The sequence below is a fragment of the Zalophus californianus genome, chromosome 13 (assembly GCF_009762305.2).
Source record: "Zalophus californianus isolate mZalCal1 chromosome 13, mZalCal1.pri.v2, whole genome shotgun sequence".
Classification (NCBI taxonomy): domain Eukaryota; kingdom Metazoa; phylum Chordata; class Mammalia; order Carnivora; family Otariidae; genus Zalophus; species Zalophus californianus.
This window is the reverse complement of record NC_045607.1, coordinates 9,747,372-9,770,878: the sequence shown is the minus strand read 5'-3', so window position 1 is coordinate 9,770,878 and position 23,507 is coordinate 9,747,372. Positions and strand designations below refer to the sequence as shown.

The following is a 23,507-nucleotide window of genomic DNA, read 5'->3' as shown; positions in this document are numbered from 1 at the left end:
AGGCAATATGTTTTAAAGAGACAAGGGAAAAGTCCTCTAAAGCAATCCCTCCTGTGGATAGTGAATTTGCTGGTTACCAACAGCAGGGGGTGCCAAAAGGATCACTATCGTTCCCAGGAGAGGGTCCAGGAGAGGGCCAGTCTCAGTACAGGTTAGCAAAGCTTAATCTGTGCTTAGAAAACGCCACAGGCTTTCCTCTAACAACTGGGACCTCTGGGTAAAACTCACTCTAGAGACTTGAGTCTATATTTTTATTTTCTTTTTTTTTTAAAGATTTTATTTATTCATGAGAGACAGAGGAGGAGAGAGAGGGAGGGAGAGAGAGAGAGAAGCACAGGGAGAAGCAGGCTCACCAAGGAGCAGGGAGCCCGATGCGGGACTCGATTCCCAGGACCCCGGGATCGTGACCTGAGCCGAAGGCAGACGCTTAAGCATCTGAGCCACCCAGGCGCCCTATATTTTTATTTTCATTAACTTCTGATATTTAGCATTTCCTTGAACTATAAATGTAGTCAACAAATCACAGTAGTATTACTAGTACTGGTAACTCTGTCATGAACAGAAAAAACAGATGACACAGCACATTACAGGTGTTGCAGACTTCTCAAATATCATTTATACTCATCACTACTTTGAAGCGAGAGACTTCAGGAGTTAGACCGGCTGCTAGATCTTGGTATTTAAAAAGTCAAACATATTACTGTATCACAAATTTGTTTAATAATTTCCAAAGTATTTAAATATAATGGAATTCTTTTATATTCTTGTGGATTTTATTTTTTGCCCTTACAAACACTTTTTTCTGGTAAGGGCTTATAATTTATAGGTTTTACCAGACTGCCAAAAGCACAGGAAAATTTATCCCTTATCAGTCTAAGGGAAGGCAACTGAGAGGAAAAATCAAATTTGATTTGAACAAAGTTGGAGAAGAAAAGAAGTATTTTAAGTCACAAGACAAAAGTGGCTGCAATGCACATTTTCATATACTTTGGAGTCCATGAAGAGAGAGGGAAACCCAGAATTTTTGCTTCACAGGCTCCAAAGTACCCCACCCAGTATGTCCAAAGACCTGGTTCACAGATATTATGTTCAGAGATCTACCTAATGCAATTTGTTACTGCAAAGCAGTCTGCATTTAATCCAGGCGCAGAAGCATGAAATATAATGCAAATGGTGTCCCCAATATCTCCCTGGAAGAAGTCACTACAGATGGACATCCAGATACCCAGTATCATTCATATGATGAGCAAAACCAAAAACAAGTCCAAAATCCTAGAAGGCAGAGATGAGATACTGAGATCTGTAAAAGGTCAATACTCACATTCGAACAAAGAGTGACTCTTTGGATGTCAGACCAGGAGATGAATACTTTTCAACCAGGGCCAAAGTACTGAAGCCGAACTTATGAATGGGCTCGTTGGAATCCAGTGGGGGGAAGTCTGTGTCAACCTCCCCATCATCCTCAGCAATATGCAGGCAGTAGGCACTGACATTGTCACTAAAAAGAAAACCAAAAAGGTGAGTGAATACCAAGATGAAGGAGGGATAAGGAGACTAGAGGCTATGGTATACAGCAAGCAAACTGGGACACTGCTGTTTTTTGTTTTTTTTTTTACCCGAAAGCCTGGTGATACGGTTAGATTTCCCCCAAATCCTACTTCATTTGATAAAGAGAAAACATGAGCAATACAAAGGGGGAGAAAAACAATGTGAAATGAGGGCCTTTCCAGCACTGTATTCTTTCAACAAATATTTACTGAGCATCTGTTATAGATAAGATGCAGAACTTAACCCCTTAAATCAAAGATGATATTTAGTATTATCCCTCAAGGAAGCTTACAGTATAACAAGGGGAAAAAGTAAGTACCACTTCTTAGTTAACTAAATATAAGTATACATAAAATAAATATCATAAAAGAGACACAAACAAAACTATAAAGGAGAAAAAATTATTGGTGCAGGGGAGGAATCAGAGGCCTCTGATTTACGGTTAGGATTAAGAAAATACCTGTTCTAGGTTAGGAGAAGTACTCAAGGTAACAAAGACAATCCATACGGTTCTCCTTTCTCTGAATCTGAAGAGTATCAGACTCACGTGGCAAGATCTGTTTCCAAACACCAAGGATACTTAACAGAGTAAAAGCAAATGACCTGAGTTATCCTGATGCGGGTAACTGGCCCTCTCAACTACTTCTGGACTTTCCTCACACCCCCAGAACGTCCAGTCTGTACTCCTAGATTCCAGCCTTGCCCATCTTAGAGCCAACACACACTTCATCCTCTTTCTTTGGGGGAAGTAAAAAGCCAATTTGCTGAAAAGGGGTGGGAAACTATACCATCATAAAGACAACTTAAAAATCAATTAAAAGCACTTTAAGATACCCTGCTCCAAAGATGCATTGTGAAAATGCTAATCTGCTAGCATTCACAGACATGAACCTAACAGTTCACAAGGCGGTAGGGTTCTAAATTATGCAGCTTAAATTTGGAGTTTTAATTATATGATTGATGCTTAAATTAATTAATTGCAAAGTGTATGCTAATTGTTTAATTGGTTGCTTGATCTATATAGATCATTTTTTGAATTAAATGAGTTGATTTACAAAGTTTATTGATTGGATGTGACAATGAATTATTTCACTGACTACCTGATTTGCAATTTTCCCAATTAATTCACAAATCTTTAGCAGCAACTCTGCTTATTGAGAGAAAGCCTACTTCAGGTGATCTATACTCAGTCTGTCATGACTAAGAGATATTTATTATATAAAACAGGTAATAAGGACAGATTAAAATTAATGGGAACTGTAAATTTGCTAAATGGATGGATAACAAGAAAGTAATCTGGCTATGTTCGTCACTATAAATTTCATGTATTTGCAACGCTGTTAAGAAATTTAAAATTCATCTCTGAATGATATGGGAAACTTACAGATCTTTGCAAGAGGTTGCTAACTTAAACACCAAACACAGCAGCAGAAAAAAGTCCTTTAGATAAAGAAAGTGTCATGGTATGGCAGCTAAGAGCTTTGGGTCCAGAAAGACCTGAGTTAAAAACCTAAGCTCCAGCACTCATGGGCCATGTGATTTCACAAAATAAAATTCACCTCCTTGAGTTTGAGTTTCCACTTCTATAAAAAGGGTACAATCACCTAACTCAGAGGTAGTTATGAAGATTAGAGAAGATGATATATGCAGAGCCTACCATATAACAGAGGTAAAAAATAAATGGTATGGTAACTATAATAAAGTCAGATGGAAAATAACTTCTACAGTTACCTCAATCCTTAAAAATGCGTTGTGGATGCATATTACAGCAACAAAACAACAATCAAGCTAAGGGACATGTTCTGGAGTTAACATATCGGCAGTGTTCCAGCCTCGGGGCCACTGAGCCTCCAGGGTTTTACGAACAGGGCAGACACTGATGAAGCAAGCAATGGACAGCACAGATTATTTATTGCCGTGTAAATCATCCTGAGGAATGTCTGTGATTCCCCAGCACCATAGAGGTTTCAAGGGCAAATAATAAGCCTATTGATCAAAGCAGAAAGCCAAACATTGGTATCAGAAGAATTCTGCTTTGATTGTCATGGGATGCCCCCATTTCCCCTTCAAAACAAACTCAACAACTGTCACAGGCTAAGATCCAAGGGCCAAAAGATTCGCTGCCAAGTGCTACTATTCTCCTCAGTTTTTAAAAACAAAGTGTGAAATTAGTTATTCACTCAAAACACATTTGCAAAGTACTACCCTGTGCTGTCGCCTGCTCTGAGCACTGGAAACACAGCAAAGAAAAGAATGAATGATTCCCCCTATATTATACAAGATTAATGGAAGTCTTTTCTGGGTCATGAGTAAAATTTAGTAGCAAACAGTACTCCAACCCTTTGACCCCTTAATAGAACATTTGAGGGGAAAATGACTAAAACTCCATATTCAATGCATGGACATATTGGTTCCTTTGTGCCTTTATAAAGGAATCATTAATAAAAGAAGCTACCGTGGTATTTTGACTTTTTTTTTTAAACAATACATTTTTTTAAAGATTTTATTTATTTGACACACACACAGAGAGAGAGAGAGAGAGAGAGAGAGAGAGAGAGAGCACGAGCAGGAACACAAGCAGGGGGAGTGGGAGAGGGAGAAGCAGGCTTCCCTCGGAGCAGGGAGCCCGACGCGGGGCTCGATCCCAGGACTCTGGGATCATGACCTGAGCCAAAGGCAGACGCTTAACGACTGAGCCGCCCAGGTGCCCTATAGTATTTTGACTTCTAAAACCTCTTCAGGACTCCAAATTAGTACTAGCACAATAGCCATTAGTATCATTAGCTACATTGAGTGCTATGTGCCAGACACCGTGCAAAATAGTGTGGATGTATATACATAAGCTCAATGAGTCTTCACACAAACTCTGTGAGTTATTATTATTTCTGTTTTACAAATTAGAAAAGTGAGGCTCAATGAAGTTAAGTGGTTTGCTCAAGATTAAATAGCATGTAAGTGACACACCTGAGTCAAACCCAGGCAGTTAAGAGCCCTCACCCTTGTCCCCCACCTATCCCTCTGCCAATTCCATGGTGTGTCTAGACTTGCCAAGGCCCTTGGGAACTCTTGCTCCTAAGGAAATGCCACATACTTTGAAAAGAAGGAGGAAGCCATGACATACTACTTACAAAAAATTAGAAGCTTAGAAAGATTTATTTCAACCTCTTCACTTTTACAGAGGGGGAAGAGATGCCCACGACAACCCAGCTAAAACAGTGGCAAAGCTCGTTCTAGAGAACTCAGGTCTCCTTACTTCCATTCCGTTACTCTTTGATCAAACCAGAAACTGGTGGCATTTTGAAACAGGGAGAGAAAAAGGGGGAAGCTGTGGTCCATGACTCAAGAATACCCCAAATGCAGACATCTGGAACTTATAAAACAATGAAAACAGGGGTGCTTCCTCCTTGTGACCTGGTTTGGTAGAATCAAGAGCGGTTTTGCAGTCAGATCTGGTTTTAACGCTAATTTGACCACTAACCAGCTGTGTGACTAAATCTCTCTGAGCTCCTCCGTTTTCTTATCTATAAAAAGCTTTCCTTGAGTTCTCTAGGAGAATCATTTGGATCTCTAGGAGAGAGAATCCAAGTGATTCTCCTCTGTGGTCTTTCAGGACTTGATTAGTATTTCCACGTATACTTATCACATGTTTTTCTTATTTATGGTTCTATGTTCTCCTAAAAAGCAAGGATTCTTCTATTGTCTCTGCATCCTCACTGAAGAGTAAAATGGCTGGCACTTAGAAGGTACTTAACAAATATTTGTTGAATGAATGAATATATGAATGTGTAGACTGAATCACTCTACCCATGAAAAAAACATAAAGGGTATTATTAATGATGTGTGTGCTAACGAGAAGAAGAGAAGTAATAAGCTTTTCTTTTTCTTTTCCTTGCTTGTCACATTGATATCTGTTAACCAAATGGGGCTTTCTAAGCAATGCACATGTGTCAGAGATTGTAATTCAAGACAAAAGGAGAAAAAGGCCCAGGAAGAGGGGAGGATGAAAGAGGCATTTTTACAGTTCATCAAGATATGAGTACTGGCATCTCACTTATTTTTTTTTCTTTCTTTAAGGGGGGGATGGGTGGGGGGGGAGAGAGAGAGAGAATCTTAAGCAGGCTCCATGCCTAGTGCAGACCCCAACATGGGGCTTGATCTTAACAACCCTGAGATCAAGACCTGAGCCGAAATCAAGAGTTGGATGTTTAACTGACTGAGCCACCCAGGCACCACATACCTCACTTTTTTATGGAGAAAAAAACACTGAGAAATTATTACAACGATGCAAAAATGTTTAATTATATGCATATAAAACAACTAGAAGGAAAGTACCAAAAAGTTTACAAAGGTTGTGTTTACATTTAGGCAATGAGCACTTTCTTTCCTGTACCTTCCAGATGTCCCATAATGACTAAGTATAACTTTCATTTTCCTTTATAAAATATTTAACTTATTTTTTGATAAGGGCAAAGCAGGCTTATTAGAAACATGGAACAATTTAGAAATATAGAACAGTACAAGGAAGGTTGGGAAATCTCTCACCCCACTGTAGAATCACCTGTCCTAGAGACTCTCAGCATTGCCTGCCTCATCAACATCCCCTGATTCCTAAGTGGTCATTTTCTCTATCAAGTCCTGGAATTATGGAGAAAATAACCATACATATCTACTGTATAAGGGTCTTTATAAGGATTAAATGATTTAATTAATTGCACAGTACCTGGCAGGAAAAAGGATTCTCATTTTGTCAAAATTTCTTCTACCACTCCTAAGCTTCTCATTACACAGAAGCAGAATTAACTATCTAACAGAAGCATGGCGGATAGCATGAAACAGAGAACACTAAAAGTCCTGTTTGTGAGTCACTATCAGAGAGACTGAGGAATGATAAAGGACTAATAAACGACTGCCAGTTCATTCTCTTTATTTAAGAGTCTGGTTTTTTGTCTTTTTTATTCTTTGTTCATTTGTTTTGATTCTTAAATTCCATGTATGAGTGAGATCATAAAGTATTTGTCTTTCTTTGACTTATTTCACTTAGTTATATCCTCTAGATCCATCCATGTTGTTGCAACTGGTGAGATTTCATTCTTTTTTATGGCTGAATAATTTTTCATTGTTTGTGTATATAGATAAAGTGTGTATATATAGTGTACACACACACACACACACATCACATCACATCTTCTTCACCCATTTATCTATTGAAGGATACTTGGGTTGCTTCTGTATCTTGGTTATTGTAAATAATGTTGCAATAAAAACACGGGTACATATATCTTTTTGAATTCATGTTTTCATTTTCTTTGGGTTAATATAACATTGTATATTAATTATTCTGGAATTAAAAATTAAAAATAAAAAGAGTTGTTCCTGAGGGGGGAAAAAAAAGACTAATGGAAATAAGTACAGCATAACAGGATCCACAGAAAGAGGTTTAATTCAGGGGCGCCTGGGTGGCTCAGTCGTTAAGCGTCTCCCTTTGGCTCGGGTCATGATCCCAGGGTCCTGGGATCGAGCCCCGCATAGGGCTCCCTGCTCCGTGGGAAGCCTGCTTCTCCCTCTCCCACTCCCCCTGCTTGTGTTCCCTCTCTCGCTGTCTCTCTGTCAAATAAATAAATAAAATCTTAAAAAAAAAAAAAAAAGAAGAAAGAGGTTTAATTTTAGAAGTGGGTTGGCATGGAAAAAGAAGTCCCTTCCAGGGACAATTATGTTTGTGAGAAGATTGGAAGTTAGAACAATGAACGGGGGCAAAATGGACCTGTTGCCAAAAAGAGATCCTTCTGGAGGACAGATAGATGGAGATGACACACATACACACTCTGTCACTCTGTCATTAAACATACTCATGAGAGCAACTCTGGAGATTTTATTTTATTTTATTTATTTGTGAGAGAGAGAGAGCGAGCAAGCACAAGCAGGGAACAGAGGGAGAAGCAGTCTTTGGTACCTCTCCTCTCCCACACTTCCCATATCTAATTGATCCCTAAGTCCTATGAATTTTACCTCTTAAATACTTCCAGAATCTGTCCTCTTCTCTTAATCTCCACTGTGGCCCCTGCCCACCTTAGTCTCATCCCACTCCATCACTCCATCTTCTCTTCCCTACTTTGTGCTCCAGCCATACTGGTCTTCGTTAGTTCCCTGACCACTACATGCCTCCTCCTGCCACAGCGTCACTGTCATGAGGTTCCATCTGCCAGGAACCTCCCCCCGCCAAATACTCCGGTATCGTTTTCTCAGGGAATTTCTCCCTGACTCACAAGGCTAGACTCTCATAAACGGCATTCGTTTCCTTCACATTACTTAACTCCGTTTTTATGCAAACATTATTTGGCTTAATTACTTGAATTATTTGCCCATTTCTCTCACTAGATTGTGGAATTCATGAAAGAAAGACCATGTTTGGCTCCTCTCACCATTGTATATCCAGCAAAATGCGTGGTATATAACAAACACTCAATAAATATTTATTGAATGCATGAATGAATACAAATGATAAGTGAAATGAGCCAGTTACAAAGTGCTCTTACACTTGATAATTTCTTCTTCCCCAGCAAACTGTAAATTTTTTGAGTGCAGCGATCACATTTCTCTTGTTCTCCATTTTATCCTCAATACCTAGGGCCTGGAACTCCATAAATTTTTGCTGAATGAAGGAATAACAAAGAACTGAAGCCTTCAAGATTAAGCTGGATATCAAGAGAAGAGTGAGAAAGGCATTTCTGACTAAGGAAACAGCAAAAGCAGACATGGTATCAGTGTCAAGAAGCTGCCAGTTAAAGAATGTGATGTGTTAAAGAATGGATGCATGGGAGCACAGCTGAGGGTCAGAATGGGAAGGGCCTCTTAGGCCATATTATTTAGGTAAGTGGTTCTCAATGATGACTCTAAGGAAAATAAATTAGAAGCAGCAACCCAGAAATGGGGAGGAGAGCAGACAGAGGTGGTCGTGTCGACAGTGAAAATGGGGAAGTATAAAGAATTCAAATTGCAAAGTTGTCAGAAAACATAATATAAGGTCAAACATTCTTATATACTCACAAAAGCCCACAAGGGCACCAGTGTATCATAGCACAGTACAATTCTCTGAATCATTAAGAAAGGGCTAAGTTATACTTCTGTTGCTGAACTACTACCAGTATTGGTCGTAGTGGTAGCTGGCTGTAGTTACAGTATTTAATGGCAACAGAAATAAACACTTACTGAGCATGTGTCATGTATTTTCTCATTTTATTTTCATAACTATCCTGTTATCCTCATTTTACACATGAAGTAACTAGAGTATATGGCATTGAAGTAATTCATCCAAGATCACACCAATGGTTCAGTGTTAACACCAGAATTCAAACCCAGACTACAGCTTTGGACCCCACATTCTTAACCACTATGCTATACTCTAAGAAGGCAGGAGAAAATACTAAAACATTTTAGAAAGCTTCTATGAAAAATTATTAAAATATGGGGCACCTGGGTGGCTCAGTCAGTTAAGCGTCTGCCTTCGACTCAGATCATGATCTCGGGGTCCTGGGATCGAGCCCCACGTTGGGCTCCCAGCTCAGCAGGGAGTCTGCTTCTCCCTCTCCCCCCACCCCCCCATTGTGCTTTCTCTCAAATAAATAAAATCTTTTTAAAAAAAGAGATATTAAAACAAAGAAAGTACGACAATGACTGAGATGAACCTTCAATGGTCTCCAAAAACCAAGTTTCCCAAGGGCTCTAAGAAGCTGGGGGTTGTGTCAGAATGAAGCAGAGCCACAGTGAACCCCACTACACAACTATAGCATGTGTTGGTATACTTTACAGCTGTACTTTCCAACAGGTGGCTATCAAGCACCTGAAACGTGGCTAGTCTGAATTGATATGTGCTATATATAGCAAATAAACACTGAACTTTTAAAACTCATGACAAAAAAAGAACATTAAAAGTTTCATTAATTTTATCAATTACATGTTGAGATAGTATTACTTTAGACACAATGGGTTAAATCAAATATAACCCATGAAAATTATAAAAATTATTTAAATTATAATATTAGGGAAATAAATTTCACCCATCTTCTGGGGACTTTTAAAACTGTTGTCAGAAAATTTCAAATTGTAGGGGCGCCTGGGTGGCTCAGTTAAGCGTCTGCCTTCGGTTCAGGTCATGACCTCAGGGTCCTGGGATCGAGCCCCGCGTTGGGCTCCCCACCCGGCGGGGAGTACAGCTTTCTAGACTACAGCAGAGCTCTTCAGGCTTTTAGTAGCTCACCCGTCAGCAGCCTAATAAAGAACAACAGTAAGAGACGAGTGAAATAGGTTGAATGTTTAAGGGACAACTGAAAAGAAGAAGGCAAAGAATAGCCATTTTAGTGTACAACAGAGTCATAATATATGACTAAAGTCTGCACAGAAACTGGGACTAGTCGAAATTACCCTTGAAAAATCCCTTAAGTTATCTATGCAGTAGAGTAAATGTGATTGCCTGTAAAGAGCCGGGTATACCTCCCAGCTGAAGTTCTTGACAGGATAAAACCTCACTGAATTCTATTTTTCTTCCTTTCACAAATGGGTGTTACTCAAAAGATATTGTTTCACTCTTGAATATGATGAAATATAAATTAAAAAGGAATGTTTTACAATTTTTTATAGGTCAAAAATAGATCCACACAAATATTGTCAACTGATATTTGACAAAGGAGCAAAGGCTTCGGGAGCAAAGCAGCAAAAGGAATGTAGAAAGGATAATCTTTTCAAGTGGGTATTCACATGTTAAAGAAAAAATTAAATGTAGACATAGACCTTACACCTTTAACAAAAATTAACTCAAAATGGATCACAGACCTAACTGTGAAGCATAAAAAACATATATATAAAACTTCTGGAAGATAACATACAATAAAATTTAGGTAACCTTGGGTTTGGTGATGATTTTTTAGTACAACACCAAAATACAATCTATGAAAGAAAAAATCGGTAAGTTGGAGTTGATGCTGTTAAGAAAATGAAAAGATAAGCCATAGATTGGGAGAAAATCTTTACAAAACATATCTGATAGGTATACAAAGAACTCTTAAAAATCAGTAAGAAAAAACCTGATTAAAAAATTGGCCAAAGACCTGAACAGACAGCTCACCAAAGAATACAGATAGGTGACAAATAAGCATATAAAAAGATGCTCAATATCACTTCATTAGGGAATTGTAAATTAAAACAAAATGTGGGGTGCCTGGGTGGCTCAGTTGGTTAAGCGGCTGCCTTCGGCTCAGGTCATGTTCCCAGGGTCCTGGGATCGAGCCCCGCATCAGGCTCCCTGCTCCTCGGGGAGCCTGCTTCTCCCTCTCCCTCTGCCTGCCGCTCCCCCTGCTTGTGCTCTCTCTCTCCCTGTCAAATAAATAAATAAAATCTTTAAAAAAAATGAGATACCACTGCACACCTATTAAAATAGCTAAAATCCAAAACACAAACCAAATGCTGGAAAGGATTTACATCAAAAGGAACTCTCATGCATTGATGATGGAAATGCCAAATGGTATAAACTGTCATGGAAGACATTTTGGCAGTTTCTTAGAAAGCTAAACAAAGGCTTATCATACAATCCAGCAAACTGTACTCCTAGTTACTTGCAAAATGAATTGAAAACTCATGTCTACATGAAAACCTGCCATAAATGTTTATAGCTAATAAATAATAATTTATAACTAATAATTGCCAAAAATCGGAAGCAACCAAGCTGTCCTTCAATAGGTGAATGTAAAAATAACTGTGGTACATTCATGCCATGGAATATTACTCAGCTACATAAGGAAATGAACTATCAAGCCCCAAAAAGACATGAAGGAACCTTAAATATATGTTGCTAAGTGAAAGATGACAGTCTGAAAAGGCTACCTATAGTATGATTTCAACTAGCTGACATTCTAGAAAATGCAAAACTATGGAGACAGTAAAAAGATAAGCAATTGCTAAAGGTGAGGCAGGAGGGATGAAAGAGTGGGGCACAGGGCATTTTTAGGCTGGTGGAACAATTCTCTATGAAGCAGTCATTAGAACTGTACAATACAGGGGCGCCTGGCTGGCTTAGTCGGAAGGGCATGCGACTCCTGATCTCAGGGTCGTGAGTCTGAGCCCCACACTGGGTGTAGAGATTACTAAAAGAATAAATAAACATAGGAAAAAAAGAATTGTACAATACAAAGAGTGTACCCTAATGTAAACTATTGACTTTAGTTAATAATAATGTATCAGTATTGGTTCATCAATTATAACAAATGTACCACACTAACACAAGGTGTTAATAAGAGGGGAAAACAAGTGTCAGGAAGGAGATGTGTGGCAACTCTGAACTTTCTGTGCAGTTTTTCTGTAAACCTAAAACTACCTTAAAAATAAAGCCTATTTAAAAATGTTTTCAAAATCTTATAGGTAACTTCAGAATTTTAAATAAATCAAAACAGAAAAAGGCAACAACAAAAAACCCTAAAACACAAAACTGAAAACAAGTTGACTAACATGAAACTAACACATCAATGGTGAAGATAAATGTTAGTAAGATAAACTTCCCTATAAAAAGACAGTGATTTAGGGGTGCCTGGCTGGCTGAGTCAGTGAAGCATGAGACTCTTGATCTTGGGGTTGTGAGTTCAAGCCCCACGTTGGGTGTAGACGTAGACATTACTTAAAAATAAAATCTTAAAAAAAAAGAGAGAGCGGTTTAGACAGGGTCAAAAAAAAAAAAAACCCCCACAAAACTATTCAACATATTTAAAACAAAAAGGCAAAGGTAATAGGCTGAACACAAAGACAGACCAGACAAATGCAAAGAACAGGAGGCAAAAAAGCTCATATTACTGAAATAAAGCAAAGAAAAAGGCAGGACACTACATAAAAAAAACAGGCCTGTTTTATATTGAAAAAAGTACAATTCACAATAAGATATGAAATGCATGAACATTTTTGTGTGCTGAAATATGTAAAGTGGAAACTGTTGAAATCTCAGGAGAAACTGACAGAAACAAACAAGAAAATGGAAACATTAATCCATTTCTCTTAATCATCCATAGACCAAATAGTCAAAAATATAAGTAGATAATAGTACTTAAAGATACTGCTCTAATAAGAATATACTTAATTCTATAACTTATAAACATTTCTCCAGAATCCACAAAATATTTATAAAAATTCATTGTGTAGCAAGCCCCCAAAATATAAGTGAATCTCTAAGCAGAAATTTTATAGGCCACATTTTCTGATGAAAATTCAATAACATGAATCTACACAACAAAACCTAAATTAAAAAATTCAACTACCGAGAGATTGAAATGATTTGTTTGTTTCTTGCAAATGTTTTTCCTAAAATTACTTTATGAAAGTAAGCAGGGAATTAGCTTAAGTACCACATTCCATCTTGCTCAAGAGTAACAGGTATAAGAGCAAAGGAAGCCAAAAATTCTAGCCAAATTCTCCATTCCTTCCCTGGGCCAAAGCCTACTACCACTGACAGTTTTCAAGGCGCAGAGACAGGAGAACAATATTCCTAAATAAATGGTTTTCTTTTTTTTTTTTTTAAAGATTTTTTATTTATTTATTTGAGAGAGAGAATGAGATAGAGAGCATGAGAGGGGAGAGGGTCAGAGGGAGAAGCAGACTCCCTGCTGAGCAGGGAGCCCGATGTGGGACTCGATCCCGGGACTCCAGAATCATGACCTGAGCCGAAGGTAGTCGCTTAACCAACTGAGCCACCCAGGTGCCCAATAAATGGTTTTCTTAACCATACTGAAACTATGCATCTAGCACTTTGGCCCCCTGTGAATGAAGAGCTCTTCACAGGGCTAACCCACTGGAAAAGACCAAATAAGGATCTATTCCAACACTTAAGTACAAATAAGCTAGAAAGAAAATACCTTGCACTGTACTGCCTGACAGGAAGAGACCCCAGGTATTTATTTTATAGATTGTCTTATACCAAACAAAACTGAGAAATCACTGTCACATAGGAATTATAAAAAATTTCAAAGGACCAGTGGTTTATTCAGATTCAATGTAATTTTGTAATTCAAAATACACTTACAAAGCAACAACTAAAAAATGTGAATGTGCTAGATATCTCAGGAATATAAATCTTAGTACGATGTACTCAATTTCAGAAGCTTACAAACTACTACAAGAGACAATCTCTGTTTTGGGGGTTCAGAATTGCTAATTAAGTGATTTGAATCCTCCTTGTCCTTACTACTTTTTCATCTGCTTTATCTATCAGTTTTTGATAGGAATGCATCAAAATCTCCCATTATGACGGTGGATCAGTCAATGCTCCTTTACAATTCCCTTAAAATATTTTGGGACTATATTGCTAGGTGCATACACAGTCATAATTATTATCTTGGTGGGCTGTGTCCCTTTTTTCATTATGTAGTATACCAAAATATGCTACTGATGTGTTTTTGCCTTAAATTCTACTGTTTTGACTCTTTGCAACAGGCCCACCTCCCCACCTCACGCCCACCTCGGCCAGGTGAAGCTGAAGACTATGGACCATGGGAAAGGAGAAGGTAGAATGGCTGCCTGACAGCTTCTGGAATGGAAAGGAAATAAAGATCTTTTGTAAAGGAAAAGTTCTTAATTTTGATGAAGTCCACCTGATCCTTCTGTTTTCTATTATGGATCCTACTTTCGGTGTCATGTATAAGAACTCTTCATCTAGCTCTTGGTCCCAAAGATTTTCCACTCGGTTTTCTCCTAGAAGTTTAGTTTTATATTTCAGGCTCAATTCATTTTTGAATCCATTTTATACAAGATAGATGACATTTAAGTTGATTTTTTTAGTTTAAGCATGTCCTGTTGCTCCAGTGGCATTCGTTGAAAAGGCTATTCCTTCCTCCATTTCATTTGTATGTGCTTTTAACATGAAGACTCGTTCATACCTGCCTCCAATCTGGGAAATACTCCGGCATCATTCTCTCTTCAAATACTGCTTCTTCACGATCCCCTCCACTCTCTGCCTCACTAGTGTTCCTCCATGTCTCTTAACTCGCTCGTCTTTCATTCTCTGTATCTCTTTATCTCTCTGTGTTACATCCCAGGTTGAAATCACTGGTACTATCGTTCAACTCAGTCCCTCTCTAATTGTGCCCAGTCTAGAGTTAATCCCATATGCTTTCTTGTTACTTTAACAAATATATTTTATACTTCCAGTACTTATAATTGGTTCTCTTCTAACTTTATCCCTTAATTCTCATCTGCTTGGTTTTCTTTCACTATTTCTTAGAAATTTACCATGGATGTTATTCCTTCAACTCTTTGATGATTTTAAACATATTTATTTGAAGTTAATTTTCAGATTGCTTTACCATATTTTGTTGGGAGTGAATTCATCTCCTGATTATTGTCTTTCTTAGTACTCATTATACTTGTTTGTTTGGGAATTTCAATTGGCTAGCTCTTCTTGAACAGGAGTAGTTTCTCCCTTCCTCTCCCTCCCTCCCTTCCTCTCCCCCGCTCCCTGTCCTTACAGTTATTGCACCATCTTCCACCCCTGTCTGAGCAGAGGTCTTCACTCTAGAACCAGGTCTTATCCTGGCAGCTTAGGGCTCCTATCCCTTAGAAACACTAGGGATATCATAAAGCCAGTCATGTCATGGCCAGGCCCCAGGTGCACTCCTCTCTCTATTCCCCCACCTCCCCAGAAACACAACTTTGAACAAGCCACAGACCGAGTTCAGTTTCTTTCCTAAGGAGGACAGTCCCACCCCAGTTCGTAGGTTCCAGCAGTGAGACTTCTGCTTCCTTTGGTCTCCATACCCTCAAGCGTGTTGCCCATTCTTTTTTGACATCATGGCATACTTTGAAAATAATAGTATGTGGGGATGCCTGGGTAGCTCATTCAGTTAGGCATTTGCCTTTGGCTCAGGTCATGATCCCAGGGTCCTGGGATCAAGTCCCGCATCGGGCTCCCTGCTCCGCGGGGAGCCTGCTTCTCTCTCTGCCTGCTGCCTCACCTGCTTGTGCTCTCCCTCTCTCTCTCTCTGACAAATAAATACAATCTTAAAAAAAAGAAAAGAAAGGAACAGTATGCGTACCACACGTGGGTTCACTTCTCCACCCAGAAATGATAGCTGGGGGTTCTGATCACCCCAGGCCCTGCCTAGCTACGTTGAAGCCTGATAATAATATTTCCACACCCCAATAAACTTATTCACAGCATGTTCTCTGGGAAATACCACCCTAAAAGAGTTGACTCTCTGCACATGCTGCCTGTTTCCATACTTCGTTCTGTTTTTAGGCTACCAGGATGTTTACCTTGTTATTAAGATACAAGTCTGTCAATAACATATTTCATTTATCACTGCTATATATTTGGAACACAGTGCAGAATTTAAAGCCTGAATTTGAAGGACCATCCTAACATAAGTCCATGCTGTGCCCTCTGTTTTAGAACACCCTCCACTCTCAACCTCTCTGCATCACTTTTCCCAACTCCAAGTTTCAGTTTAGATGTCACTTAGTCAAAACCGCTCTTCATGACTCCACTCTCACCCCCAACTATGGGGTCAGATGTTCTCACAGAACCTGATTTTACATGCTATTGTACTGTACTACTATTGCCTATTTACCTTGAACAGTAAGCTCCCTGCTGGCATGAACTGCCTTTTTCATTTCTATATGGCAAGATGTAGCACTGTGCTCCAGTAAGTATGGATTCTGTGAACATTTTAATATCACCCACAATAACAGAGTAGGGAGTATAATGTAATAGAGAAGAGCTATGGCTCCGAAGCCAGAGATTCCCAGATTTTAATGCCAGTTCTACCACTTACTGTGTGAGTTAGGAAGGTTACTTAGCCTCTCTAAGCTTTACTTTCCTGATCTGTAACATTATGTCTCAATTCGACTCCTGACTCTGCTCATTACTAGCTGTGTAACCCTGGGCAGTCCTGCTAGTCTCTTGGTCTCAGTGCTTGCACTAAGCAATATCTTAGTTAACTCAGACACGTATAAATTCCCTAGCACTTTGGCTCCTTTCCCTGTTTTCTTGCTTCTACTTCATGATGAAAAAAAAGGATAACACTATAGCTCAGCTTGGGCAGAGCTGCTGACTCAACCCTTCTCTGAGCCTAGGTGGTTGAAAAGGCTTGGCTGAAAAGGTTTCTACTATGACGGGAGCAATAAATTTTATCTTTATATTCACAATTTATTCAGGCAAAGTGGAGGGCAATGTCAATAACTTGAAAGAATAATTTTATTTATTTTTTAGAAGATTTTATTTAGTTTAGAAATAGAGAGAGAGAGAGAGAACGTGAGCAGGGGGAGGGGCAGAGGGTGAGGGAGAAACAGAATCTGAAGCAGACTCCACACTGAGCCCAGAGCCTGATGTTGGGCTCAATCTCATGACCTTGCGATCATGACCTGAGCCAAAATCCAGAGTCGGACACTTAACTGACTGAGCCACCCAGGTGCCCCCAAAGAATTTTAAGTATGAATTTAATACACCTCAAGAAGAAAAAAACAGCAAAACAACTGACCACAGACTGGACCATTCTAAGAGAAGAAAAAGTCTCCATGAGAATCCATTCCAAAATGAAGGTCTCCACTACATTTTGCTGTATCCCAAACGCTATTGCTCAAGAGAGCACAGAAAACTAGAAGAGGATGGCATCAGATACGACATTTAAGTATGGGGGAACCAACGTGGCAAAGCACTTTCATGTTCGGGTTATGGTATACAGGCAGAGAGTCTACTTTCAAGTGCTACATTTTTAATGTAATTATTTCATCACGAACAGAGCTTAGAGAATGAGAAAAAAACTGTGCCACTGACTAATAATAAAGAAAACTGTAATTCAGACCAAAAGGAAATAGTGCAAAAACCTTAGCATCAAACAGACCAGGAGTCAAATCTTGATTCTGCCATCTCCCATCAGTGTGACCTTTAGCAAATATCAATTCTCTGATTCTGAATTTCCTCCTCTGCAGAATAAGGATCATGATGCTTACCTCACAGAGAGCCAGGAGAATTAAACGAGAAATTTGGTACATAGAGGTCAGCATTAGTGCCCAACTCATGGCAGGTGTTCAACAAATATTAGTTCCCTCCTATGACCTCCCAGGCAGCTTTTACCAGCAAGCATTTTTTTCATAAAAGGGTTTGAAAACTGCTAAAATATATTTCCTCATGTCTGGATTCACAAACTTATCAGTCTACTCTGTAAGCAGATTCTCTGAGATAAGCCTGAGACACACAGGCCCAAGATCTGGTGAGCAACCTGACCCGGATCCGTGTGGACGTCTGGTTCCCAGACTAATGCCCAGAAAGACTGACTGGGGCCAGAATGCAGCCGGGGTGGCCAGAAGACAGCCAGAAACTAGAGCAGCCAAAAAGAGGAAGAATTACTTGAGCTTCGGCTCCCGTCCTTCACTTGTGTACTGCCAGCAGATGAGTCCGATCAGGTCCTGCACCCTGGCGCTGGCCATTGTCACCACGGTCATTGGCAGCAGTCTGTCCTGGCTCGAGTGCAGGGGGAGGTAGACGTCGATCTTCTTGGTTGCTGTTGTGCCTACATGACCCTGTGGACAGAACACATGCATGAGAGTAAAGCATATAGTCATGGTCATGCAGACCCCACTTGGGCCACAATGACTGCTCACCGGCCATTTCTCATCCTTTGGCACAGACCTCCTTAAATGTCTCAAGTTTTAAGGGTTTTTTCCCTTTAATTTTCATTTTCTAATGGTCTAATAGATCCAGCTCTGCCCGCAGTAAAGTAAATGAACACTACAACCAAAATAAACAAATGAAGAGTGGTGAGCAGACCTGATGTTTGGTGTCAGGACATGTGCTTTGCTACATATTTGGTGTGGCCTTGGACAAGTCACCATTAGACCCTGACATCAACTGCTCTCCCTAAAAATTGCCACATCACTCCTTGAGACTTTGGGATAAGCTGCATGGGAAGCTGCCATACCTCGTGAGGAAGCATTCAGGCCTGCAAGCACTGGAACCAAGGGCTTGCCCTTCTCTGAGCCTAGGGGGCTAATTCCCTTATGCAGTACACCTGTTTATTTCAGTCATCTACACTGAAGCTCAAAGGTCCCTGGTCTTCCATTATTGTCCTAACTACAATACCCCCACTGCTCTATAAATCCTCATTCCCTCCCACACACTTAACCCTTCTCCCTCCTGAAACTTCCACTCGTCTCTGAATTCCTGCACTAATCAGCAAACTTCCATAAATCACTTCTTAAAAAACAAAAACAAAAACAAAAACAAAAACACTCCTTCTGCCTCTCTGTCTTAATTGAAACTTGCTGGTCATTGAAGATACCGCTTCCTCTGCTATCCAGAAGACTGTTCTGCATTTTTCTTTTTTAAACCCCAAGTCCTCAAGGCCAGGAGGTTGAATAGTTATTCTTGTCCCCACTACTTCCGAACCATTATTTCTCCTTTCTTGCAAAAATTCCTGTTCCTTTGAGACCCAAGCCCTCCAACTATACTATCCTCTACCCCTACTTTTTTGTTTCTGTTATCCACCAATCTTCCAGTCATGCTTCTCCCTCACTGAGGAGTCTTCTTTCCACCCCCAGCACCTATCATTATTCTTGGCAATTCCATCTAAAGGAAAATCCATGTAATACCCAAGTATCTCAATCCCTAGACCATGTCATCCCATGTCTTTTCATCCATTCCACCTTGAATCACTTACTGCAGTGGGTACACCAGGGATCTGTACCAACTCTGAAATCTCAAATTAGAACATCTATTCACTGACTATACTTTAATACACTTTCATCTCACTTGTTCAAGTAGTCCCCCAAATTCTTCAACCCACAACTTACTGACCCACCACTACAAATGATCTCACCCTTATTTCCCAACACCACCCTCCAGATTACATGATCAACCATTGTAATCACTCCTTTGTAAATACAGTTTTAAGTCTCTCTTCCTCCATGGGACTCAACTGGCAGAATGTCAATCTTGGATGAACCCAACCCTCTGCACTCCCCAACTAAACACTGCTGGAGAAAAATCACGTAACTGCACAGACTGTTTTGACTTTAAATTCATGATGATAAACCTCAAACACTCAACATTGTATAGCACGCCTATTACATCTCCTGACCCAATCCGTACCCTATGAAAGACCACCACTGCATACATTTGCTTCTCTTCTCAAACTCATGAGCCCGCCTTGAACTCAGCTCCTATACTTTGCTCATATACTGCCAAAAGATGAGAAATATTCTTATTCTTCATTAAGAAGACCTTTCAGAAAGGAATTCTCTTATCCTCCCATAATTAAATTCACAAACTTACCTGGATTTAACCACATACACCCCCTACACTGGAGTGTCACACATCTCATTAAAGGTTAATCTCTCTACTTACGTTCTGTGTCCCTTTGGCTCTTACTTTCACAAGGACTTTAGTCCTTCACTTACTTTACCCTTCTCCTACATTATCAACCTCTTCCTCTCGTGGCTTCCATGATATACACTCTTGGTTTTTTTCAATCCTCTCTGGTCTCTCATTCTCAGTCTCCTTTGCAGATTTCTTCACCTCTACAGTCTCTGTTTGTTAGCATTCCTTGGCCTCTAGATTGGGCTCTCTTTTGTCTTTCTGTATATTTCGTCCCTAGGTGATCTCACAGCCCCAAAGCTATAGTATAATCTATATCCTGTTGACACCCAAATCTTATCTCCATCTCAAACTTCTCCCTGGAATTCCAAATTCATACATCAAACTGTCTATAGGATAGGCAGAAAAGTGTCACACACAAGTTAAACTCAAGTTCAAATCTGAACTTTGCACTATTCCTCACTCCATCCCACCCCAAATAACAACACTCTCCCTCATTTTAGTAAATGCTACCACCACAAACCCAGCTCCTTAAATCAGTAATCTTGATTCTTCTTTTTTCCTCCTGCCTTCTACCTACTCCCTTAGTAAGTTCTAGTGTCTACTGCAAAAATATATTTCAACAGAGAAAAAATAATCTTTTCAGCAAATGGGACAACTGGATAGCCACACACAAAAGAATGGATTTAGACCCTTACCTCACATCATATACAAATATTAACTCAAAATACACCAGGATGCCTGGATGGCTCAGTCAGTTAAGCTCCTGCCTTTGGCTGGGGTCATGATCCCAGGGTTCTGGGATCAATTCCCACATGGGGCTCCTTGCTCGGCAGGGAGCCTACTTCTCCTTCTGCCTGCTACTCCCCCTGCTTGTGCTCTCTCTCTCTCTTCTCTGACAAATAAAAAATAAAATCTTTTAAAAAAATGGATCAAAGACCTAAGTTTAAGGCTAAAACTTTTAGAAGGAAATATAGGTGTAACTTCTTCATGACCTTTGATTAGGCAATGATTTCTTTAACATGACACTAAAAGCAACAAATGAAATAAACTGGACTTTTTAAAAATTGAAAACTTTTGTGCCTCAAAGGACACTATCAAGAAAATGAAAACACAAGCCACAGAATGGGAGAAAATATATGCCAATCATATATTTGACAAAAATTTAGTACCCAGAGTAATTCTTATGACTCAACAAAAAGACAATCCAATCTTTAAAGATTTATTTATTTATTTGAGAGAGAGCAAGTGAGCAGGGGGAGGGGCAAAGGGAGAGGAGGAGAGAGAATCCCAAACAGACACCCTGCAGAGTGTGGAGCCTGATAAGGGGCTCAATCTCATGACCCTGCGATCATGACCTGAGCCAAAATCAAGAGTCAGACACTTAACCCACTAAGCACCCAGGCAACACCTCCAATCTTTAAAAGGGCAAAGAACGTGAATAGATATTTCTCCAAAGAAAATATACAAATGGCCAATAAACACATGAAAAAATGTTCAACATCATTATTCATTAAGGAAATGCAAATCCAAATCATAATGAGATACCACTTCGCAATCACTAGGATGGTAATAATTTTTTTTAATAGAAAAGAAAAGATTAGCAAGGATATGGAGATGTTAGAACCCTCATACATTGTTGAAGATGTAAAATGATGCAGTCATTATGGAAAAACAGTTTGTCAGTTTCTCAAAACTTAAACATAGAGTTACCATATGACTCAGCAATTCCATTCCTAGGTGTACTCAAAGGGAACTGAAAATGTGTACATAAGTGTACACAGCAGCATTATTCATAATGACCAAAGAATGGAAACAATCCAGATGTCCATCAACTGATAGGCAAAATGCATATAATGGAGTATTACTCAGCCATAAAAAGGAATGAAGTACTGACATGCTATAACATGGATGAAGCTTGAAAACATTATGCTAAGAGAAGGAAGTCAGGCATAAAAGAAGGAAGCCATTTCATAAATGTGAACCCAGTTATATGAAATATCCAGAATAGGCAAATCTATAGAAATAAAAAGACTACTGGTTGCCAGGATATGGGGAGGGGGTACAGGGAATTGAGAAGTATGAAGTTTCTTTTTGGGCTGATGGAATTGTTCTGGAGTTAGATAGTGGTGATAGCTGTATAACATTGTGAATATACTGAAAACCACAAAATTATACACTTTAAGATCATTAAAACAGTAAATTCTATGTGAGTTTTAACTCAATTTTCAAAATTAAAAAATATGTATTTCAAAACCATCCCACTTCTCTGCATCTCTACTGCCACCAAAATACCATGAAATTTCATCTGGACTGTTCTAATAGATTCCTGACCTCCTATACTCTTGCCTACTTCAATTTGTTCTTGAAACACAAGCTTAGATTTTTTTTTAACTCAAATTTGATATTACACCTCTGCTTAAATTCCTTCAATGAGTGGTTCCATGATACTTTGAATAAAATCCAAATTTCCTGCAGTGTCCAACAAAGCACTGCATGATCTGACCCCTGCCTAACTCTCCAACATCATTTACTGCTGCTCCCCGGCCTGCTTATCATAGTTCAGCTACACTGGCCTTCTAGAAGTGCCCTGAATGTGTTGTGTGTACCTGTTTCTCCCACTTTCAAGAACACAGCAAGTGCTATTCACTACATCTAGAAGGCTCTTTCTTATGATCTTTGCATCCTCTAAAGTATGGCTCTGGGCAGGTTACTTCATCTCTCTGTTCTTCCATTGCCTCATATGTAAAATGATAATAATAGGACCTACCTATCAGAGTACTCTTGTGAGGATTATTATTAATTACTAATATTGTTATTATTGAAGGCTCAGCCCACGACACCTCCTCAGAGAAGCCTTCACTGATAATCCTGTAGAAAGAAGCCCCTTCCATAGTTACTCTCTTACACATAACCTGTTCATTTCCTTTATAGCACTTAACAGTTCGATATTATGTATTTATTTATGTACATCTTCAGCCTATGCCTTCCTCACTGGCCTCTGACCTTCCAAGAGAGCAGCCATAATAATGCCTGCTTTGTTTACTTCTCTATACACAATGGCTAACACTGTGCCTGCTGTACAGACAATTCTCCAAAAAAATCTGTTGAACTACAGAATGAATGCATGGATGACTCAAAATGCCTACCAGGACAACATGGCAATAACTCAATAATGTTAGTTTCCCCCACCCATCCATCTTCCTCTACGGGTCTGTTTCCTGGTAGTGGATGGAGATGGAGGTACTTGAGCAAAGTGGTTCCATCTTTAACACTCTAACTCTAGGATAGAAAAAAAAAAAAGATCAGAACTAGGGTAAGGAAATACAAAGAATCAGTTTTTTTAACTTTAGAGAAATTTCACTTCGCATATGACCCAGAATCTAATATTAGATTCACTGACTTTTTTTTTAGTCTTGCCTGCCATAAAACAAATAATTAAAAAGAATTCTCTTACAATAATGCTCTCTCTCTCACTCATGCATGTACACAGATACATGCATACACACCCATGCATGTTTTTCAGCTGGGAAATAGTAATTCCAATAGCTAGCTGTCTCTAAATAGCAAGTGTTTTGACCTTGTCAGTCAGTCAAAGGGTTAAAATTAAAAACAAGCTTTC

At 39.3% G+C, this 23,507-nt stretch overlaps 1 protein-coding gene across 7 annotated transcripts in view; it reads right to left on the bottom strand.

The window, feature by feature from the left end:
* The window catches only part of MAPKAP1 (MAPK associated protein 1), a 233,063-nt gene that overhangs the window by 108,993 nt on the left and 100,563 nt on the right, over positions 1–23,507 (bottom strand). For all 7 annotated transcript variants that reach the window (XM_027616132.2, XM_027616126.2, XM_027616125.2 and 4 more), the window contains 2 exons: positions 17,921–18,093; positions 1,322–1,498 (listed from right to left, as the gene is read on the bottom strand). In XM_027616132.2, coding sequence (XP_027471933.1) covers positions 1,322–1,498; positions 17,921–18,015 — 272 coding nt within the window. In that variant the 5' untranslated portion in view covers positions 18,016–18,093. The remainder of the gene's footprint in view (positions 1–1,321; positions 1,499–17,920; positions 18,094–23,507) is intronic.